The sequence below is a fragment of the Canis aureus genome, chromosome 6 (assembly GCF_053574225.1).
Source record: "Canis aureus isolate CA01 chromosome 6, VMU_Caureus_v.1.0, whole genome shotgun sequence".
Classification (NCBI taxonomy): Eukaryota; Metazoa; Chordata; class Mammalia; order Carnivora; family Canidae; genus Canis; species Canis aureus.
The window spans coordinates 14,394,016-14,421,162 of record NC_135616.1 but is presented as its reverse complement, the minus strand read 5'-3'; the positions used below and the strand labels follow the sequence as shown (position 1 = coordinate 14,421,162).

Genomic DNA, 27,147 nt, shown 5'->3' with positions numbered 1-27,147 from the left:
TGAGGATTTGAAACTGAACCCTCACACATTGCTGGTAGGAATGTAAAATGGTACAGACTCTTTGGAAAAAAGTTCCTCAAATGGGTATATACAGTTATTGTATGACCCAGGAATTCCACTCATAGGTATGAAATGAGAAACAAGTGAAAACATATTTCCACACAAAAATCTATATACACACATGTTCATAGCAGCATTATTCCTAATAGCTTCAAAGTGGAAACAATCCAAATGTCTATAAACTAATAATAAATGGATAAATAAAATGTGGCATATCCATAAAATGGTATTTTGTTCAGCAGTAAAAAGGAATGAAGCAAGTACTGCTACATACTACAATATGGATGAAACTTGAAAACCATACGCCAAATAAAAGAAGCCAGTCACAAAAGGCCGTATGTTGTATGATTCCATTTATATGAAATGCCCAGAATGGACAAGTTCATAGAAATAGAAAGTAGATTGTAGTTCCCAGGGGCTGGAAGTGGAGGGCTGAAATAGAGAGTGACCAATAATGGATAGATGGTTTCTCTTGGATGGAGTAATGAAAATGTTCTGAAGTTTATGTGGTGATGGTTGCACAACTCTGTGAATATACTAAAAAATATTAATTGTACATTTAAAGAAAGACTTTATTTAATTATTTGACAGAGAGAGAGAGAGAGCGCAACACAAGCAGGGGGAACAGTAGAGGGAGAGGGAGAAGCAAACTCCTCACTGAGCAGGGAGCCCAATATGAGGCTCTATCCCTAGTGGGATCATGATCTGAGCCAAAGGCAAATACTTAACTGACTGACCCACCTATGTGCCCATAATTGTACATTTTTAATGGGTAAATTGTAAGACATATGAATTATACCTCAATAAAGCTATTATTTTAAAAACACTATAAGCAAAATTATACACCAAGGATAATATTTATAAATCACTATTACACTATGTTCCTGTCAACATAAGTCAATAAGAAAAAGGCTTACTATTGGAGATCCTATGTTGCCCCATACCAGATCCCTTTGGCCCATCTTTGATTTCAGCAGGAGCTATGGTGGACAGTTCTGTGTGAATTCAGATTCTTGGGGGCAGCATCTTACCTAAGCTCGTATCTAGCTTCCTTGAGCTTTTTATCTCAGGGCCTTCTTCATGAAAGGCCATCAAGCTCTTAGCCTTGTGTGTGGTCCAGAAATGTGAGGAAGTTTAACAATTCTGGGCAGCCCTGAACTAATGGAGAACTAAGAATAAATGTCCTAGCTTTCCATTCTTTGGAAGGATAGTTCTGGGAGGCATTCTGCATGCTTCTTACAGAATCTAGTAGATTCAAGCCTTCTTGGCTTACAGCAACTACACAGAAAACACACTTTTTTTTGGCTTCCTCCTGCTTGCAGGGATCACTACGCAAATAAACTACTCACACTCAAATCTGTTCTTTGGGCTCTGATTCCAGCAGAACCCAAACTATGATAAACAAGTCAAGGTAAAGGAACTTAAAGTTCATAAAAAGAAGATGCAAATAGTCTTTAAACAAATGCAAAGACCACTGAATGTCAACAATAAGGAAAATGCAAATTAAAACCACATATACTATTTTTCACCATCAGATTGACAAAATCCAAAAGTTCAAAAATAAACTTTGTTAGTGAGCTTTTGTGGGAATACAAACTGACACACATGTACTAGTAGAATCTCTATGGAGAGTAATTTACAGCATTTATAGGAATTACAAATGAGTACATGTTTGACCTAGGGTCATTGCATTGTTTGAAAACAATATAAATGCCCATCATTAGTGGATAGGGTAAATAAATTATGGCACATCCACATAGTATAACAGTACACAACAGTAAAAAAATAATGAGGAAACTTTATTGATTTGGAAAGATTTCTAAGAGATAGCTATATGAAAAAGTGAAGTGCAGAACAGTTTTACAAAATACTGTCTTTGGAGTAAAAAAATGTTTAAAAATAAGAATCTATGCTTGTACTTGCTTGAATAGATATAAAAAAATCTAGAAAGATACATGAGAAACTAGTGACAGGGATTACCTGTTTGGTGGGGACATGTAGAAATGAGGGGGCATGGACGAGAAATTTCACTGTGTATGTGTGAATACAGCATTCTATCTATCTATACATGAATATTTCTTAAATGTAAATGTTTCAAAAACTGTAATAAGTAAATCTTTAAAAATAAAGATAGAAAATAGTTATATGTGGACCAACAACTGGCATCAGAACTACTTTACTGTACAAGGTGAGCATTTACTTCACTATTAGATTACATGATGTTAAAGGGTAATTCCATTTCAAGAAACTGTTTTTGCCAAGTTATCAATGATCTAATCCCCAAATCCAGGAGACACTTTTCAGTACCTATCATACTGAATCCTATTGCTGCATTTATTTATTTATTATTCAACAATTATTTACTGAGCACTTACCATATGTCAATTTGCTAGGATCTATGGGTTAAGTGGTCAACAAGGTAAGCACTGTCCTTGTACAGGTTTTCCTCTGTCTACTAAAGCATTGGTGCTCTGCACCCGTTTATGTACCTCATATGGTGTCCAGTAAAGCACCATATGCTTATTAATGCTCTATGAGGCTGCAATAGTTATTTAGGTCAGCTGTGTTTTACTTTGGACTCAATTGAAACAAAATTCCCCCTAAAATTAATACTAAACAAGATACTTCCTAATCTGTTCTTACGCTGTTGATTTTTTAAACAGCTTTAAGTATAATTAACAATAAGTGCACATACTTCAAGTAAACAATTTGATAAGTTTTTACATATATATGCCTGTGAAACCATCACCATGGTCAAATAGTGAACATATTTATCATCCCTAAATCTTCTACCTCCTTGTACTTCCTCCTTCCTGTTTCTCTCTTGCTCCCCCATTCCCAATCACTGACCTGTTGTCACTATAGTTTGCACTTGCTAGAGTTACATATAAACAGATTAACACGATATTACTTTTTCTTTTGTTTGGCTTCTTTCACTCACCATAATTATTTTGAGATTCATTGCTGTTATGAATATCAGTAGCTCATTACTGTTTATGGAGTTGTATTACATTGTATGGGCATATAACAACGGATAAATATTCACCTGAAGGACATTTGGGTTGTTTCCAGTTTTTGGAATTACAAATAAAGCTGCTATGAACATTTTTTAAAAAGATTTTATTTATTCATGAGAGACACAGAGAGAGAGAGAGGCAGAGACACAGGCCAAGGGAGAAGCAGGCTCCATGCAGGGAGCCCCATGTGGGACTTGACCCCAATAATCCAGGACTATTCCCAGAGCCGAAGGCAGATGTACTTAACCACTGAGCCACCAGGCGTCCCATATGCACAAGTTTTTATATGGTCATATATTTCCTTTCTCTTGGGCAAATATCTAGGAAACGGAATGGCTAGACTATATGATAGATATATGTTTAAGTTTCTAAGGAACTACCAAACTGTTTCCCAAAGTGGTTTTAACTGTTTTATCTTCTCAGCAGTGTATTAGAATTCCAATTCCTCCATATCAATGCTTGGTCAAGTCAGTCCTTTAATTTTAGTTATTCTAATAAATGTGTAGTGATATCTCATTGTTCTATTTGCATTTTGCTAATGCTAATGGTGTTAAGTATCTTTTCATGTGCTTAGTTGCCATCTATGTTATCTTTTGCCCATTTTAAAAACTGGTTTGAGTTTTTTAAAAATCTTTCTTCTAAATACAATTCTTATATATGTTTTGCAAGGATTTCTACCCAGGCTGTGGCTTGTCTTTTCATTCTCTTAATAGTGTCTTCTAATAAGAATTTTTTAATTTTAATGTAGTCCCAATTTATCAATCTGTTCTTTTATGGATTGTTTTTGGTGCTGTATCTAAGAAATCTTTGCCTAACCCAGGTCAGAGATCCTTTTTCCTGTTTTCTTATAGAAGTTAGATATTTTGTAGTTTTACAGTTAAGTCTATGATCCACTTAAATTAGTTTTGTATGTGGTGTGAGATACGGATTGAAGTTCATGATTATGTATATGGATACCCAATTGTTCCAGCACTACTTGTTGAGAAGGTTATCCTTTCTTTACTGCATTGCCTTTGCGCCTTTGTTAAATGTACATATATGTGTGTGAGTTTATTTCTAAACTTTCTATTCCATTCCACTGATCTAACTGTATGTCTTTACACCAGTACCATGTTGTTTTAATTACTTCAGCTTTATAATTCTCAAAGTCAAGAAGTGTTAGCTTTCCAATTTTGTTCTTTTTCAGAGTTGTTTTGGCTATTTTAAGTTATTTGCATTTCCATATGAATTTTAGAATTAGCTTGTCAACTTCTACCAAAAAACCTCTGGAATTTGATTTGGATTGTGTTGAATCCTCTCCAAATTGAACTACCATTTTTTTTTTTAAGAAAAAGAGAGATTTATTTGTTTCTAATGTGCTGAGGTTTCAACATAAAACACTGAGGATTGAAAAAAAATAATACTCTTAAGTGATATTTGCTTGATTATGAGATTAAAATGAAACAGACAAAACTTCACTATTTCTCTTCCAAATTGCTGATGGTAAAAACACCACAGCACAGAGGTGACACTCTGGAGTCACATTGTCAGGATTTAAATTGTGGCTGTGCCACTTATGAGCTATGTGGTCCTGGGCAACTTTCTTTTTTTAAAATTTTATTTAAATTCAATTAATCAGCATATAATGTATTATTAGTTTCAGAGGAAGAGGTTAATGATTCGCCAGTCTTAAATAATACCCAGTGCTCATTACATCAGGTGCCCTCCTTAACGTCTATCACCCAGTTTCCCCATCCCCCACTCTCTCCCCTCCAGCAACCCTGTTTGTTTCCTATGATTAAGAGTCTCTTACAGTTTGTCTCCCTCTCTGATTTTTGTATTGTTTTATTTTTTCCTCTTTTCTCCTATGATCCTCTGTTTTGTTTCTTAAATTCCAAATACGAGTGAGACCATATGATAATTGTCTTTCCCTGATTGACTTATTTCCCTTAGCATAATATCCTCTAGTGCTATCCATGTCATTGCAAATGGCAAGAATTTTTTTGATGGCTGAGTAGTAGTCCATTACATATATATATCTTCTTTATCCACTTATCTATTGATGGACATCTGGGTTCTTTCCATAGTTTGGCTATTGTGTGCATTCCTGCTATAAACATTAGAGTGATGTTGCCCCTTTGGATCACTACATTTGTATCTTCGGGGTAAATGCCCAGTAGTGCAACAGCTGGGTCATAGGGTAGCTCTATTTTCAACTTTTTGAGGAACCTCCATACCGTTTTCCAGAGTGGCTGCATCAGCTTGCATTTCCAACAGTGTAAGAGGGTTCCCCTTTTTCTGCATCCTTGCCAACATTTGTCATTTCCTGACTTGTTAACTTTCACCATTCTGACTAGTGTGAGGTGGTATCTTGTTGTGGTTTTGATTTGTATTTCCCTGATGCTGAGTGATGTGGAGCATTTTTTCATGTGTCTGTTGGCCCTTTGTATGTCTTCTTTGGAGAAATGTCTGTTCATGTCTTCTGCCCATTTCTTGATTGGATTATTTGTTCTTTGGGTGTTGAGTTTGATGAGTTCTTTATAGATTCTGGATACTACCCCTTTATTTGATATGTCATTTGCAAATATCTTCTATCATTCTATATTGATCATCTTTTGGTTTTGTAGACTGTTTCATTTGCTGTGCAAAAGTTTTTTATTTTGATGAAGTCCCAATAGTTCATTTTTGCCTTTGTTTCCCTTGCTTTTGGAGACATATCTAGTAAGAAGATGCTGTGGCTGAGGTCAGAGAGGTTGCTGCTTGTGATCTCCTCTAGGATTTTGATGAATTCCTGTCTCATATTAGGTCTTTCATCCATTTTGAGTCTATTTTTGTGTTTGGTGTGAGGAAATGGCCCAGTTTCATTTTTCTGATAGTTTGTTGGTGGCATACAGAATATAATTGATATTTGTATCAATTGATATTTGTATCCTGAAATGTTGCTAAGCTCACTTATTAGTTCTAATAGCTTTTTTTGTTGATTTCACTAAAATTTCTACATAGATCGCCTGTGGTCTATAAATAAAGACAGTTTTATGACTTCCTTTCTAATCTGGAAGCCTTTTCTTTCTTTTTCTTGCCTGACTGCACTGCTAGAATCTGCAGCTCAACTGGATACAAGTAGTAAGAGCAGACATACCTGTCTTGTTATGATCTTGAGAAGAAAGCATTTAGGTATGTTAGCTGTGGATTTTTTATGGATGTTCATTATAAGGCTGAGGAAATTCCCTTTTTTCTAGTTTGTTAAGAGGCTTTATCAGGAATAATTATTGGATTTTGTCAATGTTTTTTTCCTGCATCTATTGAGATAATTATATGACTTTATTTTTTAGTTTGTTAACATGGTAAACATTAATTGATACTCAAATGTTAAACCAACCAAGCATTCCTGGGATAAATCCACTTGGTCATGATATATTACCCTCTTAACATATTGTTTGATTCAATATGCTAAAATTTTATTTAGAAATTTTTTGTTTATGAAAAAAAAAAGAAATTTTTTGTTTATGGAGTGAGTGCCTGGGTAGCTCAATTGGGTAAGCATCAGACTCTTGGTTCCAGCAGGTTGTACTCTCAGGGTCGTAAGATCAAGCCCCATGTTAAGCTCTGTGCTGGGCTTGGAGCATACTTAAGATTCTCTCTCTCATTCTTCCTCTGCCCCTCCCACACTCACTCTGTCTCTCAAAAAAATTTTTTTGTATTTATTCATGAAAGACATTGGTTTGAACTTTTCTTATAATGTCTTTGATTTTGTTATCAAAGTAATGCGGGCTAGAACGAGTTTGGAAAGTAGTCCAGTCTCTTCTATTATTTAGATGAATTTATGTAGAACTGGTGTTATTTCATGTTTAAATATTTGTGGAATCTACCACAGAAGCCATTTGGGCCTGGAGGATTTTTTTAAGGAAAGATATTAAAAATAATAATAATAATAAAAATAAAAAAAATTTTTTAAAAAGGAAAGATATTAACCACATTTTAGTGTATTTAAAAGATATAGGGCTATTCAGATTATCTATTTCTCTTTTTTTAAAGATGTATTTCTTTGAGAAACAGAGAGAGTGAGCACAAATGGGGAGTGGGGCAGAGGGAGAGAATCTCAAGCAGACTTCCCACTCAGCATGGAGCCCGGGGCAGGGCTCCATCCCACAACCCAAGAGAACATGACTTGAGCAAAACCAAGAGTTGGACATTTAACTAACTGAGCCACCCAGATGCCCCAGTTATCTATTTCTTATGTAAATTTTTGTAATTCGTCTTTCAAGGAATTCATTTATTTCTCAACTTTTTTGTTATGAAATGTTCCTAACATTCTCTTATTATCCTTTTGATATCATTCAAATGGATAATGTCACCTCTCTCAGTCCTAATATTAATAATTTGGACTTGTTTTTTCCTAATAGTGTGGCTAGAGGTTTATTGACTTTTTCAAAGAACTGGTTTTATACATTTTTTTCCTATTGTTCTTCTGTTTTTTTATTTCACTGATTGCCACTTTGGTCTTTATTATTTCCCTTTTTCTGATTACTTTGGAGTTAATTTTCTTTTTCCTAGTTTCTTAAGATGGAAACTGAGTTCGATTCCAGATCTTCTTTCCTCTAAGATTTTTATTTACTAATTTGAGAGAGACAGAGACAGTGAGCAAGAGCATGAGCAGTGGAGAGGTTCAGAGGGAGAGGAAGAAGCAGACTCCCCAATGAACAGAGTGCCTAAAGTGGGGCTAGATCCCAAGACCCCAGGATCCTAACCTAAGCCAAAGGCAGGTGCTTAACTGACTGAGCCACCTCGGGGGCCCCAACATCTTTTTTGTTTTCTAATATAGGTTTAATGCTATAAATTTCCCTCAAAATATTGCTTTAGTGGCATCCCAAAAATTTTGTTATGTTGCTTTTTCATTTCCATTCAATTCAAAATATTGTTAATTTCCTTTCAGGTTTCTCTTTTGATCCATGGATTGTTTAGAAATATGGGATTTAGTTTCCAAATATTTGGAGATTTTCCAGAGATCTTTCAGTTATCAATTTATAATTAAATTTTAGGTAAAGAACATACTTTGTATTATTTGAATTCTCTCAAATATATTAAGATTTGTTTAATTAGCTTTGGTACAGCGAAGGAAACCATCAACAAAACCAAAAGAAAACCTATTAAATATGAGAAGATATTTGCAAATAATATGTCCAATAAGGTGTTGATATCCAAAATATATAAAGAACTTATACAACTCAACACCAAAAAAAACAATAGAGGAAATGGACAGAGGGCCCAAATAGACATTTTTCCAGAGAAAACACATAGATGGCTAGCAGACACATGAGAAGATGCTCAGCATCACTAATTACCAAAGAAATGCAAAATCAACACCACAACTAGACCTGTCAGCGTGGCTAAAATAAATTAGGCATGAAATATCAAGTGTTGATGAGGACTCACTAAAAAAGGAGTCCTCGTTCACTGTTGGTAGGAATGTAAGCTGGTGCAACTACTGTGGAAAACAGTATGAAGGCGCCTCAAAAAATTAAAATTAGAAATACCATACAAACCAGTAATTCCACTACTGGGTACTTTCCCAAAGAAAATGAAAACACTAATTTTAAAAGATGTATGTACCTCTATGTTTATTGCAGCATTATTTACAATAGCCAAGATATGCAAGCAACCTAAGTGTCCATCAACAGATGAATGGATAAGAAAGATGTGGTGTGCGTGTGTATGAATACACAATGGAATATGATGCAGCTTTAAAAACCAATGATATCATGCCATTTGGGACAACAAGGATGGACAAAGAGGGTTTTATAGTAGGTGAAATAAGTCTGACTGATAAAGACAAATACCATACGATTTTGCTCATAAGTGGAATCTAAAAAACAACAAATCAAATGAATAAACAACGCAGAATCAGACCTATAAATACAGAAAATAAACTGATAGTTGCCAGAGTTAGTGGTGGAGGGCTGGGAGAACTGGATGAAGGGGAGGCTGCAGATTTGCCTACTTCCAATCAGACATTGAGAATGTAGGCTCTTTCTTGGGCAGGGGTTGTAGTATTGCCTTCATCTCCTAATTCTATCCCCAGAATCTAGCATAGTACCTGACCTGCTGAAAAGTCTCAATAAACATTTGATGAATGAATGCAGGGGAATGAAGGGAAAGAAAATCAATACCAAAGCATTCCCAGCATATTTGGAAAAAGTAGACTGTGTTTTGGGGTTTTGTTTTCTTGGTATTTTTAGGAGGTCTGGAACAGTGCTCAGTCTAGAACAAAGTATTTTCCCTTACTGAGATAATACCTTCCTAAGTATTCTATCCAATGTCTGATGAACCACGAAGTTTTCCTCTAGTTGATATGAACAGTTCCTATTTCCTGGTCCTTTTTACTCGTTTTGGCCAGAAGCAAAGGTTGAGTTGGTCTGCTATTGATTTTTTGACTTTGGTTCTCCTCCTCTTCTTTTCCTGCACCTCCTGTCCCTTACTCTTAAAATCTGAGAAACATGAATATCTTACAGAATTTTATGTAGAGACCAGTATCATCTTTATATTCCTGTTCCTAGTACTCAGTTATTGACCAATAAAATTGTCAGTAGTGAGCAAAGAAAGTTCAAATTCAGTTCTGCTGCCTTCTAGCTGTATCTTGGACTTGTCTATGCTAACCAAGTACTGGCCTTTTTTCCTACACATGCATAGAAAGCTGAAGAAAGATCAGAAAGGGCAGATATTTTCTACTGAGCTATATACATTTGGCTGACTCCTGAGAATTTTTAACTATGAAAAATATAAAAAATAGAAACAAACATGCTAAAAAATCTCACTTCTCTTACAATTGTTTTTTTCTGTCAGTATATACCCTTCTATGTTTTATCTGCATTATATTTTGCACATGACATAACAAAAATACACTTAATATTACTTCTTTTACTTAATATAATTACATTCTATGTGGCTGCATAGTGCCATAAATATCTTTTTTTAAAACATCTTTGTCATGTAAGCATGCTATTATTTGTTCAGTTTTTTCTATACTAAGGTAACTTCTCCTTTTTAGTTAATATAAAGAAGAACTTTAGTGACTATCTTGACTTTCCTTTTAGGTTATTTTCTTGGCTGATCCCCTAAACTGAGATTACTAGAGTAAAAGATATAAATATTTTTTAATAAAGATTTTATCTTATTTATTTATTCATGAGAGGCAGAGGGAGAAGCAGGCTCCATGCAGGGAGCCCAATGTGGAACCTGATCCCAGGACTGGGATCACATCCTCAGCTAAACGCAGACATTCAGCCACTGAGCCACCCAGGAGTCCTAAGATATAAATATTTTCAATGTTCTTGTTACATATTGCCAAATAGCTTTCTTTTTTTAAAATTTTTTAATTTTATTTATTTATTTATTTATTTATTTATTTATTTATTTATTTATTTATTTTTGACCAAATAGCTTTCTTAAAAGATTATACCACTGTTCATCTCTACCAGCCTGGCTGTGAGTGTTAGTCTTAATATATCCTTGTTAGCAGTGTATATTATCACTTAAAATGAAATCTTGTAGCTAACATAATTAGTGAAAATTACTTTTCATTGTTATTACTTAGTTTCTTCATTTCTACAAAGTGGGCCATATTCCTTATACTTGCTAAATAGTGGATTTTTTTCTTTTGTAGGGGAAGAAGAGAGGTTTCACAAACACATTCATGGCCCCATGTTGGAGGGATATGATCACTGATTTTCTTTCTCCTCAATCCCCTGCATTCATTCATTAAATATTTATTGAGACTTTTTAGCAGGCCAGGTACTATGCTAGGCTTTGGGGATAGAATTAGGAGAGGAAGGCAACACTACAAACCCTGTCCAAGAAAGAGCCTACATTCTCAATGTCTGATTGGGAGCAGGCGAATCTGCCAGCCAAAGCATTCCCACCACATTTGGAAAAAGTAGACTGTGTTTTGGTAAAGCATTAACTCGAATATTCACAAAGAACTAAGTTTAGAAAAACCTGCCACAGGAACTTTTGATTATACTGACCTCAAGGAAGTTTAGCAGCTAAAGAAAGACAAATTTAAAGAGGAAAGGGACAAACATGGCTATATTTTAGGGACGGTTAAATGATACATTCTAATAGAAACTGCTTTCTAAATGGCTGTCACCAGGGACAAAGAAGTTTTACTGGGAGAAGAAGAAGGGGAATGGAGACAAAATAAGAAAACTATGTGAGCAAGGCAAGCATCATGAAGTATTCTGATGGCAGCATGAGATTTTTATTAGGATTGGTTCTGTCTCCTCCCTTCCTGGAGACCAAAGTCAGCTGTGAGGCTCCACATTGCAACTCTCTCACTATAGCAACCACCCCATAGTAGAGTCACCACAATGGGAAATACAAAAACTCAAAAGAACCAAGATATTATTATTACAGCATAGCATCCCTGGCCTGTACCACTTACTCTCAAAGTAGTAAGCACTGAATCCCAGTACATGTGTATACTCTGAGTCTTTTTCCCTATTAAGACCAAAAATACAAAAAGAATACGTGAAATATTTATGTATTGTTTAAATAATAATTACAAGGCAAATACCTATGCAACGAACCACTGTCCAAGTCAAGGGAAAAAACCAAAATGAAGTACTCCCAGCAGCCAGTACCCTCTTCTGTGTTGTCCCACTCCTTTACTCTCCTTTCACTCCCAAAGTAACCACTGGGCTGTGTATGTATTCCTAAAATAATTTAGTTTTTCCTGGTTTTGAACATAATAAACATGAAATAATAATGGGTGTGGGTGAATTCTTTTGTAAAAGGCTTTTTTGCTCAATGTGACGTTTGTAAGATTCCTCTATTGTGCTGCATGTAGGTATGGTTTGCTTGTTCTCATTGCCGAATATTTCATTATATAAATGTATCACTATTTATCCATTCTGTTATTGATGAACATGGAGTTGTGTCTATTTTGAGCCAATTTTTAAGAACACTGCTATGAATAGTTTTATATATATCTCTTGGTGCATGTGTTGAGTTTCTTTATGGAGTAGAATAGCTGAAACATAGGATATGCATATTTTCTACTTGGCTATGTGTTGCAAATTACTTGCAAGATGGTGGCATCAATGAAGATTCCTACTATCAACAGTATTCTTGTTGGTTGAAATCTTTGCCAACATTTACTACCGTCATACTTCAACTTATTGCCATTTGGTGTGTGTATAACAATATCACATTGTATTTTTAAAGTAATCTCCCTAATTACCAAAGTGGTTAATTATCCTTTCATGTAATTTTTGGCTCCTTGTATTTTGTGTTTTGTGAAGTCTTTGCTAATTTTTTTCTGTTAATATGTCTTTTTCTTATTGATTCATAGGCATTCTTAATATATTCTTCATACTCATCCTTTGTCACTTTTACGTGTTACACAGATTCTACAGTTTATGGCTTGATTTTTCACTCTTTTCATGGGGCCTTTAATAATCAGAAGGTGTAATTTTAGTACTGTGAAATAGTCTTTTCCTTTACATGCAGCACTTTTTTGTCTCTACTTTTAAGATATCTAAGATATTCTACAATATCTTCTAAAAGTTTGATAGTTTTGCCTTTCACATTTAGATCCTCCAACTACCTGGAATTGATTTTGTGTAGTGTTCAATAGGGGTCCCATTTTATTTTTTCCACATAGGATATCCAATTTCTCAGCACCATTTATTGAAAGAAAAGGTCCCACTTATCTGCAAGTCACCTCTGTAAGTACAAAATACCTAGAAGTTGGGCAGCCTGGGTGGCTCAGTGGTTTAGCGCCACCTTCAGCCCAGGGCCTGATCCTGGAGACGCAAGATCAAGTCCCAAATCAGGCTCCCTGTGGTGGAACCTGCTTCTCCCTCTACCTGTGTCTCTGCCTCTCTCTGTGTCTCTCATGAATAAATAAATAAAATCTTTTAAAAAATACCTATAGGTCATGTGAATCTGCTTTTTGGACTCCCTACTCTGTTCTGCAGCTCTGTGTCTACTCCTGTGTCAGCTTCACTCTGTCTTTAATTAGTAAAGGCTCATGAGCTTGATACATTATAGGGCAAGTCCTTTCATTTGATTTTAGTTAATCCATGATTTAGCAGGTGTCAGTAGTTTGTTCTTAATTATTGCTGAATGGTATTCTATTACATGGATACACCATATTTTTGCCTAACTACTCATGAGTTGATAGGCATTTGGTTGTTTCCAAATTTCAACTATGACTAATAATGCTGCTATGAACATTTGCATGTAATTTTTAGTGAAGACGTGTCTTCACCTCTCTTAGGTACATGCTCAGGTGGAATTGCTGGGCTATGTAGTAGTTTATATTTAACTTTTGAGAATCTGCCAAATTGTATTCTAAAGTAGCTGCCACATTTTATATTAAATATGTGTTTCACATAAATTTTCCACCATCCACAGACTCTTATTGTCATCTGTCTTTTTGAGTATAGTCTTTCTAGTGGGTGTGAAGTGCTATCTCATTGTGGTTTTGATTTGCATCTCCCTATTGACTAACGATGTTGAATGTCTGTTCATGTGCTTGTTAGTTATTTGTATATGTCTTTGAAGAAGCGTGTATTCCAAATCCTTTGACCATGTTTTGATTGTATCGTCATCTTATTACTGGGCTGTAAGAGTTCTTTGTAAATTCTGGATACCAACTCTTTATTAAATATGTGTTTCACGTATTTCCCCCCATTCTGTTACTTGTCTTTTCATTTTCTTAATGTTGCCTTTTTAACTGTAAAAATACTGAATTTCAATAAGGTCCTCCTATTCATTTTTCCAGAAATGAATCCTTATATTTAGAGTTAATTGATTTTTGACAAATGCAAGTCACTGACAAAAAGACAGTCAGTTCAAAGATGGTGCAGGAACAACTGGATATCCACATGTGAAAAAGATGAACTCAGATGCTCACCTCACGCCATATACAGAAATTAACTCAAAATGGTTCACAGGTTTTAATGTAAGAGGTAAAACAATAAAACTTTCAGAAGAAAACAGGAAAGTGAAACTCAAGATCTTTGGTTGGGCAAAGATTTTTTCGATTCTTGAATTCTTGTCCTGATTAAACACAATACATGTATGTCCATGTGTATTTGTATGTGGTATATGTGCATGGTGTAGGTAGGGAACTATGTAGCTACCTTTAGTCAAAAATGATAAACTATTCTACTGGGATTGCTGACTAAAATTTGAATTATCAATAACATAAGAATGTTGAAAACAACATGCAAAGAAAAAGTGGCGATCCAGCCAGAACAGAAAATTCAGAGCTTGGCAGGTAGAAATCAAGACAAAGCTCTGTGTAAATAGTAAATGAATTCCTTTTTCAAATACTATGCAATGCTTACTTACATTTCAGGCTAAGAAATGTTGATTACCAGTGAGTCACTGACTACAGATTAAGAAGACAGTCTCCTACAGAAGGATGAATCTCTATCACCTAGGGAGATGCTGCATGCTTTAATGTTTGCAATGATTTTGTAATACTAAGATGAAATTCTTAAAGCCTATTATTTTCAACATCTGTAGGAAGAAACTGTCGAAGACTCACAATTCATCAAGAGGAACATTTCAGATACAAAGCCTCACTTTAAAGGTATTTTCTTCTATTAAATCCTATGGATTGCACCTAAAATTGTTAATAGCTAATTTTATAGACAAATGGCCACTTTCACCTCTACAAGGGACACACAAGAATATGGACATAAATCTTGGCCACCTGTGTTCACTGTGATTCAGTCAGTACTTTGCGTCTCTTCATGAGTTAATGGAATCTTTGCTAAAGCCTCAATCTTGTTTCAGGGCAATATTTGTTTTCAAAATATATTTTCCAATATAATTAAAACTGCATTATTGCTTATTAACATTTTAATATATTTTCAGGTACAGCTGGTTATTTATATATCTACCTATCCCTTTTAGGAAAAGTAACATTTTAAAAAAGATTTTATTTATTTACTTGACAGAGAGCACAAGAAGGGGCTGCTGCAGAGGGAGAGGAAGAAAAGGCTCCCCACTGAGCAGGGAACCCAATGTGGGGCTCAATCCCAGGACTCTAGAAACATGACCTGAGCTGAAGGCAGATGCTCAATTGACTGAGCCACTAGGAACCCAGGAAAAGTAACATATTTTATTGTGCTTTTGCTCCTTTACGAGTCGTTTTTGAATCACTGGAGCCATTGGTCAAGTATTGGAACTCTGCCTTCCAGCGTCTGACAAGGGTTTTAGAACAGTAAATGCTTCATACACTTTTATTGCAATAAAGTAAACATTCATTTTTAATACTGTAGTTGTAAAATCGCATTTCCCTAGCCCCAAGGTCTAATAGAAGAAAATATACAATGAAATCAGCCAAAATACTAAAATAATATTCTAGGAGAGACATATAGTTATATCATTATTGTAATGAAGGCTAATTAATGTTTCAGTGCCAAGAGCCAAGTGCCAACTTTTTCTTTCTTGAATACCTAGTAACACAATGTTCTCTCATTTATTCTAAAGAGATATGCTCTCTCTTCTTAGATCAGAGCCTCTATCTAAATCTCTCGGACAATTTAAAAATCAGACTTTTTAAATCCTGGGTGAAGTGGACTTAGCTGAGTACAGACACATAACAAGAAGAGGCCCAGAAAAAGTTAGCCTTTTAATCATAGCTATTGTTCTAAGACTTATTGCTAATAACTACTCATTTCTTGGAAGTAGAAACAGTTTACTAGCTCATCAGAATTTCACATAAATCTGAAAGAGGAATGCTAAGTAGTGAAATAAATGAAGACAGCCTTGTTTTCAACTTGTGGTTAAGGGGACACTGGCAAAGCACATATACTGTGAAGTCTGCATATCAGATGAGCAAAATGGGTACTTTACCAAAAAATGAATTGAAAAAATTCACAAATTCTTTTAAAATTCTTTCCTTCTTGCCTTAGATATAACCTAAACTGGTTCTAAATAATTTTCTTAAATACTATCTGCAGTGATCTTTTCAGTTACAACCCTCTAGTCCTTCAGCCACCTGGAAACACCAAGTCCCACCTGGAGCCTTATCCTGTCCTCAGGGCTTGGGCCAGTGCAGTCCTCTATATTGGAGGAATTTTTAGAAGTCTTAGAGTAGCAGCTTATCTGCTCAGTATCAGAGGGGCCATTCTGCTGATCCTGCTCTGATACTGTAACCTAGTTTCAGGCACTAAAATTTTATCTGGTTATTGGTAACCAAATCTCTATCTTGAACCACTAGAAATTTGAGCCTGGATTCTTCCATCATGATCCTTAGTCCTATCTTGGGATCTTGCTTACTATCTAGCTGGTGCAATACTCTCTGTAATGTTCTGTGGACTTCGTATAGAGCCTTACCCTAGAACTCCAGCCTTCACGAGTTATGTTTCCAATATACACCACCTGATAGCCGTGACACAGACTTTGCTCATGTCTGGATTTCTACCATTGCCCATTGTCAGAGTCTTCTAGAGACAGGTCCTATGCTTGGGCTAATTTCTTACTCTAATAGTAACTCTGGTAATACCTCTGTTTTAAAAGATTTCTATTCAAACCAGTCAATAGTAAGTTTTAGATGTATCACTACATATACATCTGCTGCTTGAAATTCTGAAAGAAATTATTCCATACCTGTCTGAATGAATCCTGATTTATATCCATTAGTTGTGCCATTTTCTGGTGTCACAGTGGATGATCCTGAAGAGTTTGGTTTCATAGAGTGGCAAGTAGCAGAGGATTGTCGGCTTCTACATTCTAGGAAGGAGTAAGAATCATATTTTGGGAGGGGACCAATATTCTGTTAAAATAGGTGATGGGAACACAGTTCATAAAATCTGTAAAATAAACTGCTGCTCCGTAAGTGGTAACCACATTCCTTCTCAGAGGTTCCCTCTCCTGGAATTCTGAGTCCAACAGAATGTTCAAGATAGTGAATTCACTTCATCTTCCTAAGGCCAGATGTCACATTTAGAAGAAAAAAAAGATCAGACTTTTGTTCTTCACAGATTAGTTACCAGGGGAAAATTGCTCATAACCAATAGAACCATGGTAGTTTTATGGAGAAGATTGAGGCTAAAATACCCGTAATTTATAAAAAACCAATAAGCTTTCAGGACACCTGGGTGGCTCAGCAGTTGAGCATCTGCCTTCGGCTCAGGGCCTGATCCCAGGGTCCAGGATTGAGTCCTGCATTGGGTTCCCTGCGAGGAGCCTGCTTCTCCCTCTGCCTATGTCTCTGCCTCTCTCTCTCTGCATCTCTCATGAATAAATAAATAAAATCTTAAAAAACAAACAAACAAACAAACAAAAATAAACCAAAAAACATCAATAAGCTTTCAAATGCTAGTTAACCCCCTATCAGAATCGAGGTAAGCTGTCTTTAACACTCTCACCTCAACTTTATGTCCAAAAACTGAAGCAAAGGAAAATATATAGGTAGAAGAGAAATTTTTAAAATGCTCAAATTCTTAGTTTTTATTAAAGGAAATATATATACATACACACACACACACACATATATATAAATATTCAAGGTGACTTCTGATCATGCAACACAAAGCTTCATTTTAGGTAAACCAATATTAATGGAGCTTTACTGTAATACTTTAATAATATTTTGAATTGAGTCAGGTAGAGAGCAATTAGTATGACACCCTGTGGGGTTGTACCTTCCAAATGAATTGTACTACATGCTATACTATATTAGTCTTTAAAGGCAGCAGGTGAAAAAGAAATATAAATGGCTGCAAATGACCAGGTTAATTATAGAGGATTCTTTAGAGAGGTTCCAAGTTTATCAAATATATGCAAGGGCTGGAAGCAGTTTTCTATAACCTTCATTGCTAGAACCTTCCTTGAAGAGCTACTGTACTTTAGCCTAAAGGATATCTCTACATTTATGTGTATTACATGCATGATATTGCATATTGATTATATGCAATTGATATTATATGTCTACATATCTATATATAGATAGATAATATACACATACCCATTTCTAATTCTAGAATAGCAACTGCTATAAATGTGAGGCTTCAGATGCCTGGCTGGCTCAAATGGTAGAGCATGTAACTCTTTTTTTTTTTTTTTAAGATTATTTATTTATTTGACAAAGAGATCGAGCCAGCGAACACAAGCAGGGTGGGAAAGATGGCAGAGGGAGAGGGAGTAGACTCCCTGCTGAGTAGGGAGTTGGACACGGGGCTCTATCCCAGGACTCTAGGATCATGACTTGAGCCGAAGGTAGAAGCTTAACTGACTGAGCCACCCAGGTGCCCCTAGCATGTGACTCTTATTCTCAGCGTTGTGTGTTCAAGTCCAACATTGAGTGTAGAGATTACTTAAAAATAATACCTTTTAGGGGCACCAGGGTGGATCAGCTGATTAAGCATTCAACTCTTGATTTCAGCTCATGTTTTGATCTCAGGGTTGAAGGACTGAGCCCCAAGTTGGTTCTGCACTCAGTGGGAAGTCTGTTTCTCTCCCTCTGCCTTTCCCTCTGCTCCTCTCACTGCTCGCACACACACTCTCTCTCTCAAATAACTAAATCTTTAAAAAAATCTTTGTAGAAAAATAAATTAAATCTTAAAAAAAATTTTTTTTAAATGTAAGGCTTCAAAAGCCACTCGGGATTATTGTACCTGGCTTGGAACATGCAGCATTTCCTAAAGAATTATATATCATCTTAAATGCAACCAAGAGTAATTACAGTGGAAGAATTAAAGGAAAATCTATACTTATAATTTGGATTTATTATACTATTTCTTACAGTCAGGCCAAAATCTTGCATAGATAACAAATGGAAGCATTAAAGACAATTATATTGTCTTAATAATTAAGGAAAGTCTCAGAATCTGAGTAACTGCTCAAAAAAATAAGGATTAGATTATCCATTGGATTAGAACAATGAATAAAACTTGTGGCAAGTCCTATCGACCACACGAAGAGGTCGATGAGGTTTCAATTGGATTCAGCTCTATAAATAAGTTGGTTAAGTTCTTCGTAACTTAAAAAATCCAAAACTTCACCAACTTAAGAGTGCACTTCCCCAGGTATGGTGAAGAAAGCACTATTTGTTCTACAGTATGTATAGTTCTAATGAAAACAGAAAATTATATATGCTTGGGAATTACCAAAGAACCTAAATAAAGTTGAAAAAGGATGTAACCAGGAAAATGACACTTTGAGGTCCTCTCTAAGTGACAGAAGAACTGGGAAGAGTCTGTCTGCACTTTACCCTCCCAAGAGACAAATACAAAGAGACATGTACTTTTCCTAAACCTGAGAGTCTCTATTGAAAATAGAAAGAAATAAAAAAAAAAAAGAAAGAAAAATAAAGAAAGAACCTAGTCAAATAACCTGTCAGAGAGTTTTACATCTTTGGATAGTCTTCTGAACTTGGGATATTTATCTATATCATATCTGAATTCTGAACTCTGTATAGGTCATTTATTACTACTGTAACATCCTCATTCCCTTCCTTCCTTTTCCTTTCTCTCCAGAAATTGACGCTACCTTTCCAGCAGATAAGAGGTCCTTTTGACAATACACCCTGGGAGCTTCTGACTAGGTAGTACTTTAAGTGCTTCTGCTTCTTTGGCTGGGTGGTGAGTTTCAAGTTAATATGGTTGGAAAATTCTGTGAAATATCGAAATCCTCTTTCTCCACAGCCAATACAGTTTCCAGAAAACCCTAAAAGAAGGAAAACCAAAGTTACTAGTGGACTAGTAAATTGATAAAATACTTTCACATACAAAAGGTATAGAAATATTCCAACTTTTTGACCCAATAACTTCCTAATTTCAAGGAAAAAATAATTTTAAAAAGCAAAGTTATTTATAAAGACTGATGGTAATTTAAATCCTGCTGTAAGAGGATAATGGTTAAGGAAACAGAGTGGATGTGGAAAGTATCATGTGATAGAATTCATATAGTTGACATGAAAATATGAAAAAGTTTGGTCCTAGACATATCCATTTTTCCTTTCTCCCACACTCCCTTCTTAGAGAATCTGTTGGCCCTCATTCTCTGCCCTACCCATCATGTGGACTTGCCATCATGGCTACTGCTGATTAGACTGTGCTATTATCTGATCCAGTGTGGGACAGTCAGAGTCTCCTAGAATTTTAAAATAAATACAAAAAGAACCAGTCAGATGGCACTGGACCCTGGATTTGTAAGGTCTTATAAAATTGGAAGCCAAGCTGGGAGTATATCCAACTGCCTGTCAGCTAAGATGTGGGAGAGAATAAATTGAGAACCATGAAGAGGAAGCTGAAGCTGGTCTGCAGATAGGAAAGGGTATACAGTGATAGGCAAACCCAAGGCACTGCCAACTTTCCAGGTTCTATGACATCTAGCTGTACTTTCTCACATGAGTTTTCTGAGAGTCCCATTTCCTCTTTATTCACCTCCCTGTATTCAAACTAGCATATTATTCCTTTAGATCTCACATCTAAACAATTCTCACTCAGATTAATCAGACAAAATAAAACTTTTAGTGACCTACTTATAGTAGGGGACACAGAAAGAAGAAATGGAGAAGGTGAAGAGGATGAGAGGCCATACTTTGCTAAATTGGAAATGAGCCCCCTAATACACAGAGGAAAGTTGCACAGAAAGAGTATGAGTTCCTCTGGTTGTGACTGCTGAGGACACAACATATATACTGCTATGTAGTGAATGAGGACAAAAAAAAGCTGTAAATGAGAAAGAGCATTCCCAACTCATACATACAATATCTCTCTATATACGTAACTAACTTAAAATAAATCTACTGATGAAGTGATACATTCTCTTTAAACTCCAAAACAATCTGTTACATAATTAACAAAGATAGAAAAGGAGAAAAGAGAAAGGCCACCAGGACTAAAGACAGAATATTTCATAATCTACCAATCTCAGAATGCTGACAATCAAGTCCGAGCATTTAGAAATGGCAGTCCAATTTATTATTATTTACTCAGCAATTATTTATTGAGCATCTACCTATATAGCAGGCATTGTGTGAAACTGGAAAAATAGAGACAGTGGTAATTTCTGATCAGTTACATAATACTAGTAAGTCCATGTAATTAGTCTATTACTGTTATTTTATAGAATTATAAACATAAATATAATTTGATAAATTATTTAAAATATGTTCAGAGATGGTTTGCATTTGAGAGCATTTGGCTTTCTGTCCAATACCTTAGAGCTACAGGCCAAAAAAAAATTATCAATGACGACTGCGTAGTTCACCAAGTTCCCAAGCCATTTAACCATCCATCTCTCCATGCATTCGTGGACCTATCCAACAAATCCATAAATCCATCCAACAAATACTTGTACTCTACCATGCACTAGGCAGTGTTTCAAGTACTAGGTTTTCAGCATGACAAAAGCAGACAAAACCACTGCTTCCATGTAACTTACATTGTGGTGTGATCATCATGCCTTGATAGAAAAATGCCTAATTTGTGAGGCAGATGTAGTACCCAAACACAGTAAAATGATAAAAGAACACTTTAGCAAAAATAATTAAAGACATTGCCTTTAATTACTAATTCATAAAAGATTAGTATGAGAATTAGAATTAACTAATTACTGAGGTGAGGTTTTATCTTTTTTCTTTTGCCTATTCTCTGAGGTGAAAAGGAAGAGAGGGTAAGGAGGAAGCAACACAACAGAACTGCATAATCTTCAAAGAACAGAAATGGTACACTGATGATAAGCATTAATAATATTAAAGAGATAGAATTCTACAGCTCCTTTTTCAAACTCTGTATGGTTTCAGTAATAACCTTTGTTCAAGGGAGATTTGGTCTGCTCAAAGTTCTTGTTGCCATCATCACAAAAAATAATTCTTCGTACAACTAAACTAGCTTTCTAGCTTTTCTGTCAATCAATTATTCCAACTGTATGGTAGATTTGGGACACATGAATGCACTGCCAACTGGATCAATATATTTTTTAATCAATCCCCCCACAGGGGGGTATGCAGATTGAATCTGCATAATTTACATAAAAGGTTAGGCAAATTGATATTGGAGTCCACCAGGATTCTAGTATATTTGAAGCTTATACTTTTTCCCCACTATATCTTAATGCATACTAAAATAATCTATCATCAGTAAGAATGTTGGATGGATGTTAACTATTAAACAACAGAGTATTGAACATATAGAATCTCAACAACATACTTATCTAAGAGAAAACTTCAACCATTTTGTTGTACTATGCTTTCAATTTAGAAAGTGGTTAGTAGGGGATCCCTGGGTGGCTCAGTGGTTTAGTGGGGGCGTGATCCTGGAGACCGAGGATCAAGTCCCACATCGGGATCCCTGCATGGAGCCTGCTTCTCCCTCCACCTGTGTCTCTGCCTCTCTCTCTGTGTCTCTCATGAATAAATAAATACAATCTTTAAAAAAAAAGAGAAAGTGGTCAGTAAAAAATTATGCCCAGTCACAAGGCTAGAGAAAGTAAGCAAAATTCCATTTCTGTAACGAAATGGAATTTTGTCATATTTATTAACACGACAGAGTGGTAGAATAACTACCATGTAAAGAACAAGTATTCTGTTCCAGGCACTATGCTGGATGGGTGTCTTATAAACATCATTTGATCTTTACAACCTTGCAAGGTAGGCATCACTGGCCTCTTTATACAGATGAGGAATCTGAGACCTCAAGAGGATAAGTAGCTTGCCCATATTCTGAAAGTACTAAGTGCTAAATCTGGCATTTTAATCCCCCAATTCCAACTCCCAATGCCCATGGTCCTTGATCTCCTATTCCTGGTAACATATAATTATGAAATCTATTATTCTGATAATGTTTGTTGTGTCCTTTCTGTGATATATTCTAGGAGGATTCCTCTAGTCATGAAGAATCATTGAAAAAGAAGACATCATGAGAGATTTTTCTATTTGTGATCAGAGCCACATGTCAACTATTCCATTTGATGACACTATAATGCTTTAATTTTTTTATGTTTGTTTTTTGTTTGTTTTTAGTAATCTCTTCACCCAACATGGGGCTCAAACACATGATCCTGAGGTCAAGAGTCACATGCTTTTCCAAATGAGCCAGCAAAGTGCCCTGATGCTATAATGCTTTTAAAATGTTAAAAAGAAGTTTCCCAAAATTGTTATATCACAAGACGACTAGGTTACTAGCTTTGTGTCTTATCATTTTTGTGTCCCTACATCACAGCCTAGCATGGTTTTTGGTACATACTACATTTTGAACAAATAGTGTTGAATGACTGAGTGGACAAATGAGGATTTGGAAACTTCTTTGATAATGTAGTCCAATGTATAAACATTACCATTAAGTTTCTGTGTTAAACCATCTGCTCAAAATCACTAAAAGTAAAGAAAATTAACATCTTTTTTATGAAACCCTAATGGAAATTATCACTTCTTTTCCTATGAACGAAGAGAAGACTTTGGATTGTAACTTAAGGAACCTTTATAAAGCATGGGCAGGGGTACTTTCTGACCCTAAATACTGATATATGTATTTCTAAACTTTCTGGTAATACTGTATGTATAGCTAGGAAAAATGCATCAAACTAAACAAGCACAGCTCACAACAAAAACAATTCTTGAATTCTTTGCCTTCTTTTCTCTTTTTCATTTTTGTTATTTATTTGCACCAAAAACATCTATTTGATTGCACCTACAGAAAGAGAAATTCTGAGAAACAAAAACTCCAGAGAAACACAGAAACAAAGAAAGCAACAAACCTTATGTGACATCTTATCTTCTTTTTTAAAAAAGATTTTATTTATTTATTCATGACAGAGAGAGAGAGAGAGAGAGGGAGAGAGAGAGAGAGAGGCAGAGACACAGGCAGAGGGAGAAGCAGGCTCCATGCAGGGAGCTCAACGTGGGACTCTATCCCGGGTCTCCAGGATCATACCCCAAGCCGAAGGTGGCAGTAAACTGCTGAGCCACCGGGGCTGCCCCATCTTATCTTTTTAATTATCTTATCTTCTCAATTATTAAAACTAATTTAAAAATAAATCTTATTTTTATTTCCCATGATGTAAGGAAGCTAGGTTATAAATAAGGGCAAACTCAAAGTAATACAGAAAGTAAACAATTCTGAGATACAGTTACACATTTTATATCATATGTCTAGTCCTAGTTATTTTGTTTAAACTCATGCTAAATATAAAGTAAGAATCATATCAATCAAGTGTAGTTAGGAATAATGGGTGATATGGAGAAACTACCAACAACTTACAAAGTAATTCATAGTTGAATAATTGAGAGTTGACTTGACATCAGGTCCAAATCAATGACTCTATAAAAAATGAATCCTGCTTTGCTTTACAAAGTATTAATATTTGATAAATCTCATGCCATCCTTTAAGCCTGGTTTTAAAAAGTGTCTTTGAGGTGGGTGTTTTGAGAATGAATAGAAAATAAAAGATAATTTTAAAGAAGTTACTAAAAGAAAAAAATGTTTCATACTTGAGTTAAACTACAGAATTCTCAAATAATTCTATCATTTTTAAAGAAAATTCTACGGTAATTTAAAATAAACTTATAGCTTAACTCCTTCATCTTAGAGGGAGTTTTATAGATGTAGAATACTCACCTAAAAGTGCATTTTTCCCATGATCATCTGGTAGAAATCGCTTGTCTACAGCACACACTAGAATGTGTTCAGGAAGATTGGGAGACTTGGCCCCCACCAGGAGGAATCCTGCTGGGATGTCAATTTGTTCCATACACAGAGATACCAAACGCAAATCCTTTCCCGCTTGACAAAAACCTAAAAACCAGTAAAGAAAGAACACAGTGAAATGTTTAGAAAAGTTCTCTCTTATCATGCATTTGGAGGGTGGATTTACCTGTCAGAATCAGCATTAAGGACTAAATTTAAAGTCCATATATTTTAGCCAGACACAAAATAAGGTATTTTGAAAAGATACAAAAAGGAGGTATTTCTGACAGATTCAGCCAACACTGATGACTTCATATTTTCTGATCCACAGGTATGCTAATGATAAAATATACACAGCAAACTTTGGAAACTGTACATGATTTTTATTGCATATAATACAATATTTTTATATTTTCAGTACAAGTTCACTTCTATAAATGGTAACTGTCATAGAAGAGGGAGGCTTTCCATTTTACATAGGGAGAGACTGAACCTCAGAATTTGGTGGCTTATAAATGAATGGCTACAACTAGAACTCAGAACTGTGAGGTCATCTTCATGAGCTACCATTGAAAAATATACCTTTCTCTAAGAGCTCACATTATAGTTTATTGAAAGAATGTATAAGGAGCCAATAATCACAAAACAGTATTACAGAGCTATATTCTGCTGCAAAGCACCTATTTCACATCTTCTGGGAGATAATCAGACCTCCCCGAAACCTAATCACATGATTCTCCCTGGAAAACTGTGATATTCTAGACTGACTGGAGTTGGCACCTGATCCAAGCTGGCCACTGTAATAGCCCTCCTTTCTGGCTATAGTTGATCAGTCAGGGGCACCTGACATTAACTAGGCCAATCAGAGCTTTTTCTCTAGGAATTCTGAACATGGAGCCAGGAAGTGGCTTAGTCTGGTCTGTGGCAGCTTGGTTCCTTGCCTTGTGAGAGAAATCTGTCAGCACTGTCAGCAGACAGGAGGTTCAGGGGGAATGTTCTAGCAGTATGTGGGCCCCTGAAACTCAGTATATTGTCTTTTCCATGGTTTGATCATGAAACACTTTGCTTAGGAATTCTTCAAATAATGTCTTTATTCTACCTAAAGCTAATCTCAGTTGGGTTGGGTTGGGTTTCACTTGCAGCTAAAAGAGGGTGAATAAAAGTATGATAAATACTATTTCAGAGAGTTGTGGAAGATAAAGGATGGACATCTAACTCTCCGCACACAAACCTGAGGGGACCATCATCATCACCCAATACAAAGCAGAGAATAACTATGCTAAATCTTCACGTATCAGTTCATAGTAGGATGTTAACCAAATGCCAACAAACAAATTGGATGTGATCAGCTAGTATATGAGAAATAATAAGAAAACAATATCCAAACATTGTGTGAAACTGTAGTGCAAATAAATCTATTATATGGTTTGGCTCATCAAACCTCAAAAGTAGACATAATGGTATTGGAAGAAGTCAACAGAAGAAAGACTAAAATAATAAAACATTGTGGTTCAATCACTTCAAGCCCACAGGTCCCCTTTTAACATGAAAAACTTTCAAATTTAACTTTTAGTTTTGTGAATTGAGAAGAACAATAGCAGGATGTTATTGTGATTTTTTAAAACAATTTTGAATGAATCTATATTTATTATTTACAATATAATCTATAGGTATTTGAAAAACAGTCATTTGTACATGTGAGTCATATTATTTACTTAGTTTACAAACATTTTTTGGAAACTATGGATACATAAAACCCCTAAAAAAAATTCTGCTGTCCTCACCCCATTTAAGGGACAGGACTCACAGACTTGAAAGTGGGGAAATGATGATGATGATGACGACATTGGTGGCAGAAAAATATATGGGGCACTTAACATATGCCAGGTACAGTGCTAACCACTGTATAGATTTATCTTATTTAGTCCTCTCAACAACTACCAATTTCTTTCCAAAGATGGAGAAATTGAAGCTCAGAAAGCCTAGGGAACTTATCTAAGGTTATGTAATGAGTTCGGTAATGTTCAGGGATATAAGACATGGGAAATTTACTATATAAAAATAGACCAAAAAGTATACTACTTAATTTGGCAAAAGAAAAGCTAAAAACAATTATAACCCAGATCTAAAACCATGAAAGGTGAACAAAGACATTTAACCAAATTCTAAAATACTAAATCTTAAGAGGCATTCTTTTTATTTTATTTTTCAAAGATTTTATTTGTTTATTTAAGAGAGGGATTGCACACAAGCAGGTGGAACAGCAGGCAGAGGGAAAAGAGAGGGAGAGGGAGAGGGAGAAGCAGGCTCCCCTCTGAGCGGGGAGCTCAATGTGGGGCTCAATCGCAGGATCCTGGGATTGTGACACGAACCAAAGGCAGATGCTCAACCAACTGAGCCACCCATTGCCCCTCTAGGAGGCATTTGAAAGTCCTGAAAGA

At 35.6% G+C, this 27,147-nt stretch overlaps 1 protein-coding gene across 7 annotated transcripts in view; it reads right to left on the bottom strand.

Annotated features, from left to right (window-relative positions):
- The window catches only part of GREB1L (GREB1 like retinoic acid receptor coactivator), a 269,481-nt gene that overhangs the window by 101,433 nt on the left and 140,901 nt on the right, over positions 1-27,147 (bottom strand). For all 7 annotated transcript variants that reach the window (XM_077900221.1, XM_077900220.1, XM_077900218.1 and 4 more), the window contains 3 exons: positions 24,638-24,814; positions 19,566-19,742; positions 16,683-16,805 (listed from right to left, as the gene is read on the bottom strand). In XM_077900221.1, the coding sequence (XP_077756347.1) occupies positions 16,683-16,805; positions 19,566-19,742; positions 24,638-24,814 (477 nt within the window). The remainder of the gene's footprint in view (positions 1-16,682; positions 16,806-19,565; positions 19,743-24,637; positions 24,815-27,147) is intronic.